The sequence below is a fragment of the Onychomys torridus genome, unplaced genomic scaffold, assembly GCF_903995425.1.
Source record: "Onychomys torridus unplaced genomic scaffold, mOncTor1.1, whole genome shotgun sequence".
Classification (NCBI taxonomy): Eukaryota; Metazoa; Chordata; class Mammalia; order Rodentia; family Cricetidae; genus Onychomys; species Onychomys torridus.
Genome location: NW_023411301.1, coordinates 4,295 through 9,883, shown reverse-complemented (window position 1 = coordinate 9,883; position 5,589 = coordinate 4,295). Strand labels below are relative to the sequence as shown.

The 5,589-nt window shown below is 40.7% G+C and overlaps 1 gene segment (V, D, J or C); it reads right to left on the bottom strand.

The window, feature by feature from the left end:
* Window positions 1–3,965: 3,965 nt before the first annotated feature.
* LOC118575085 lies at window positions 3,966–4,623 on the bottom strand. The segment is given in 2 exon segments: window positions 3,966–4,402; window positions 4,572–4,623. Coding segments are annotated over 2 exon segments (489 nt in total).
* Between the last annotated feature and the right edge of the window lie 966 nt (window positions 4,624–5,589).

Below are 5,589 nucleotides of genomic sequence, written 5' to 3'. Positions count from 1 at the left end.
CTATTGTATTTAGTTGATTCACAAACTTGAGGATAAGTCCCTATTCCCAAAACCGTATATACTTTGTACACAGGACTTGGAAGAATGGGCTACAACTGACCTAGGCATCTATTTCCTGAAGCCTTTCATAGTATCCAGAGATATTCTGAAACCAACCAAGGAAAAAGGCAGTCAATAGTCCTATCCAGTTGTAATACCTAAGAGACACAACAGCGACCAGCATCCAAATCTTCAATAGTATCACTTCTGTTTTGGAGGTAACCAGCAACCACTGAATTGGACTCATAGCTAACTCAATGGGAGAGAATTCATACCTGGTAATGTCAACTTCACCAACTGCCCATGGCTGGAGATGTCAGGAACTCTAAAAGACAACTTTCCCACTGCCATTTTCCTAAACCAGTGTAATCCCTAACAGCATTATAAATACTTTTCCTTATGCCCACAGATGTTGTGGAATATTATTTTAACTATGTAAAGATGTGTTACATTTGTTTATGCTACAGAATATTAATTTTAACTATGTGAAGGTGTATTACATTTGTTTCTGCTGTCTTAGTTAATGATGTAAATATCTGTTACATTTGTTTGCACTGCATTTGTTTAATTATGTAAACATGTGTTGCTGTTTCACCTTACTTCCCTAAGATAATTGATTGGTCTAAAAAAAAAAAAAAAAAAAACCTCAATGGCCAATAGCTAGACAGAAGAGAGATAAGCAGGGCTGGCAGACAGTGAGAAAAAGTAGGAGGAGAAATCTAGGTTTGTGAGAAAGAAAAGAATGAAGAGAAAAAGGAAGAAATACAGGGACACACCCAGAGACAGAAACCAGGCAGCTGCCAGCCACCCAGCCATGGAGAAACAGCAACATAATATGTACAGAAGGAAGTGGGGGAAGTAAAAACCTCTGGGGCAAAATGTAAAGAGAAACAGATTAAGTTATAAAAGCTAGCAAGAAACAAGCCTAAGCTAAGGCTGAAGGCTGAGCATTCATAATTAATCAAATCTGCTTGTCATGATTTGGGAGCTGGCTGGTGGCCTAAAAGAAAAAGCCTGATATACACAAAAAAGAAAGTTCCTTTTGCAGCAGTAGGAAACCAGAAAAGAAAACACAAGTCAAAATGCAGAGAACAAATGACCAAGGGGTATTGTGAAATAGAATATTTGTTAAACTTTGTAAAGATGTGTTGCATTTGTTTGTACTGCATTTGTTTAATTAGACAAAGATGTGTTTGTTACCTTTGCTTTACCTTGCATGTCTGAGGCACCTGATTGGTCTAATAAAAAGATGAACAGCCAATAGCTAGGGAGTAGAGGGATAGGCAGCGCTAGAATGCAGAGAGAATAAGTAGGCTCTGGGGAGAGATTGAGAGGGTAAAAGAGGGAGAGCCAGCCAGGGACAGACAGACAGACTGACACAGAGGAAGCAGGAAAGCAGGATGGAAAGTAGATAGATGAGGTAAACAAGCCTCAGGACAACACATAGATTAATAGAAATGGGTTACTTTAAGTTTTTAACAAAAAGCTAGCCAGAAACAAGCCTAAGTGAAGGCTGAGCATTCATAATTAATAATAAGTCTCCTTATCATGATTTGGGAGCTAGAGGTCCAAGAAAGCCTGCTACAGTTGGGCGCCTAGTCACAACTGATACATGTACAACACAAACCCCACACAGAGCATTGCAGAAAGGCTGGTTCAAGGTTAGAATACATTGAGATAGCATCAAGTTGGAGTACAGCCCAACCATTTCTGCATTACCTCTTGGCTTTCACTTACTTTTAGAGGAGCTGACACACTCCATCTCACTGAATGAAGATAGATCTGGCTGTGAAATCTAGGCTGGCCTCTAACTTATGATTCTCCTTATTCAACGTCCAACAGAAACATTTTGTGTATATGCTTTTCTTGTTGTTATGCTTTAGTTGGTTTTGTCTTTGGAGGAGGGTTGTTTTGTCTTGATTTTTTGGTTTTTGTGGATTATTTGAGAGAACATTGAGTTGGGCAAGCAGGGAGATGGGGAGGATCTGGGAAGACTTAAGGGATGGAAAGAATAGAATCAAAACATATTGTATAATAGGTTCAAAATGATAAAAAAAATTGTAATAAAAATACTGACATTGCTCTGTTAGTGTATCTTAGGTTTTGGTGCAATAATATATGATATCCTGTGACTTTCCTGGCCTCACACTGTACAATTTCACTCACTAGTGTTTACAGTGTTACTCTTTTAGCAACTTCCTTTTCAATTTATAGAATAGGATGATGTCAGGTGCTCCTCAGAAATGCAAAACTCCAAAAGAACATGTGATAGTTTCTGAATTTGGAAATGACAAAGCTTAAACTTGAGCTCTTGTGGCAATAGCAGTAGACACACCTAATGAACAGTTGAAGACACAGGCTTTATTAAATCTAGGTTTGATGATTGTAGTGGGGCAATGTTTCAGAAATGATTTAACTACTCATACAAATTAATTTTGTGTAAGTCTTCTTTTATTGTAAACATAGACTTATATATTAATGATTTAATACTTTCTCAGACATTTTTGTAAGTTGAGGAGATCTGATAAGGTGAAAATGACTTCATTGTTTATGTCTCAGTTACTGTTTATTGGTATTAATAGACACCATGTCAAAGGCAACTTATAACAATTTACTTTGGGGCTTGCTTAATGTTTCAGAGGGAAAGTCCATTTTCATCATGGCTGCAGGCTGGCATGGTCCTGAAGATACAGCTGAGACCTTTTCCATCCTGATCAGTAGGCCACAGACAGAAAAAGAGACACTGGGACTGGTGTGGGCATTTTAAACTCAAAGCCCACTTCAAGGGACACACCTCCTCCAACACTTTCTCCTACAAGTCCACACCTCCTAATGCTTTCCAAATAGTTCATCAACTGAGGACAAAGCATGCAAATATATGAGCCTATGGGGTCAATTTTCATTCGAACCAATATAATTTGATGTAATAGAGAATTCTTATTGATGCATTTTATCATTGAATCTTCAATTATGAGGAAAAATAATTTATATGAACTCAAATCAGTTGGAATAGCATGCAAAACCCTACACAAGCTCAAGCTACACAAAATTCCAGCATGGGGTATGAGTACAAAGTCCCAACCCTAACTAACGAGATATTGGCATTTGATAGCTACTAGGAAAGTGAGAATCTGTCTTCTTTAAGGGTATGTCTATTGGTGAAATTATTAAGGCCACTCTATGTAGTTAAAAGGGAGGTTTATTTTGTGGAGTAACTTACAAGTGAAGGCATAGGTAGGTTGCAGGGTATGGGAAAGGTGTGGCGCAGTCAGGCAGTGTTCTCTGAGAACTCAGCTTGGTCTATCTTCAGCGCCCAGGATACAGGAACCAAGAGAGCCAGCGCATCCAGATCTTGGGTCTTCAGGGTCCTCTCTTGGCCCCACCTTGTAGGTGTGACAGTTACCAAAGCCTCAATGGGTGTTGGAACTTCCAGATCAAAACTGGAATGGCTACCCACTACATATGTGCCTGGTAGGTCAACCACACTTGTGGGAAAGCCACACAAACCAGAGTATGGACATAAAAAACCATACTTGAAAGTTTTGTTTTTTCCAGAAACAAAGGAAGAAAAGCTGGAAAGTAAGGACAAGGGGTGGAACCGGTGGGAACTGGTGGAGAACTGAATATGATCAAAATCCATTGTATGAAATTCTCAAAAAATCTAATAAAAGTCTCATTCTTCTGATAATGGAAAAATCTGCAATGGACTGAAACACTGGGTCATTTCTTTTCTGTTCCCTGAACAGCATGTCTGTTTAAGGCCTATGAGAGAGTAATGTAGAAGCAGTGAACACTGTACAATGGAGCTAGTTGACAGTACTGTGAACCTTGTCATCTTTGTTAGTTGTTCCAAAACTCTTCATGAGAATTTTTTCCTAAAATGAGTATCTATAAGGAAAGGGCACAATGATGTGAAACAGCAAACCTCAACTGTGTAGTGTTAGCAGAAATGACAGAGACACAGCATAAATTGGTAACCCCACAGCTGTGCAAAGCCTCCTGCTGAGTCTCCCTGTGGCAGGGCTGTTGCAGCACACCCAGCTGCAGTTTGGAGCCAGGCTGCAGGCTTGCTGGGAGCACTGTGCATCAGCAGCACAGAGGTAGGTGCCTGAGTCCTCAAGCTGGGCATCCTTGATGTGCAGGGTGCTGTAGCTCTCCTTGGAGTCGAATGTTGACTTTAACCTCCCATTCTTCTTTGTTCCTGGAGCCATGAAGAACAGTCTGAGGAGGCTGCCCCTGGGATTCTGTCGGAACCACTGCACCCTCACCATGGTAGTAGAAATATTGCATCTCAGAGCAGAGCTGGCTCCCTCCAGAAGACTCAGGGCTGGAGGACTCTGTTCCACCTGAAAACCTCTGACCCCTGCTCAGAGAAAGGAATACAAACCAAATAAACAGCAATCCTTCCTTAGTTTCCACCCTGTCAGATATCTCGGGAGGCAGCCATGAGGAGCTTTGGGTCATCTGTGTTCTGCCCCTACCTCTGGTAGCTCTGGAACACCCCTAACCCATCTGGGAGAGCCACAACTCACAGCAAACCTGCACCCACAGCAGCCCCAGCACAGCTCCCAGGCTCCTCTCCATGGATCCTGTCAAACTGCTGAGGTGCCTTCACCCAGCTCCAGACAGTGTCTAGCTTAGTTCCAACAAGCAGCAGGCTCTCCCTCACCCACTGAGCACCAATAAAACCTGAGCTCTTTGATCTTGATGGAAATCCCCACCCACAGCAGCCCAGTGAGTCCTCACAATAACTGCTCCCTAGCTGTGGATGAAAACCCTACAAGGAACAGGAATCCATGACATTTACCTAAAGCTTGAAACTGAAGAGGGTTGATGAGGTTGATGATGTGTTTATTTGTTTGTTGGTAACAGTTAAAGGAAGAAAATTTGAGAGGAATTGTGAGAAGGAGGGGATGATATATCAGGAAAGAGCTGAGTTCTCTGTACATCATAGAGCATATAAAGATAGAGTAAGCCATTTCTTAAATTCCATAATTTGAGAAATCAGTTGTATGAAAATTCTTATAAAAGAAAACTCTTTGATGGTGTGCAATGTGTGCTGAGGAATGAATATACTTTCTTGAAATCAGCAGATCACCATCTGAAAAAAAATGTTTCCAATGAAACTTTCATTTGTTAAAACAATCAGGTTATGGACACAACATTCACCTTGATTCATTTTCCACCTCTGTCCTTCTCCAGTCCCTTCCTTGCACCCTGCAGACCCACACATTGGTGGTCAAGTTCAGTGGTTCTCTATATTTATTTTCTTCTTCTATTTTTGTGTCTTATTAAGTTTCCTCCTCTCAACTAACTAGTCTTGTTCCTACGAGTCTGAGAGGAGACAATGAAAAGTTTGACTATCACTGGTATTGGAATAATTCTGGGTCCATGAACTCTGGAGATTTTCATCATAAAACTTAAAGTCACAGAGTTAGATGTTTTCTACTGAGCTTCAGAGATCATGTTGACTAGTACAATTCTATTTTCTTATCTCTCCTCAAGAAATCATCCTCACAGTGGATTTCCAGGCTCCTCTAGTTTACAGTT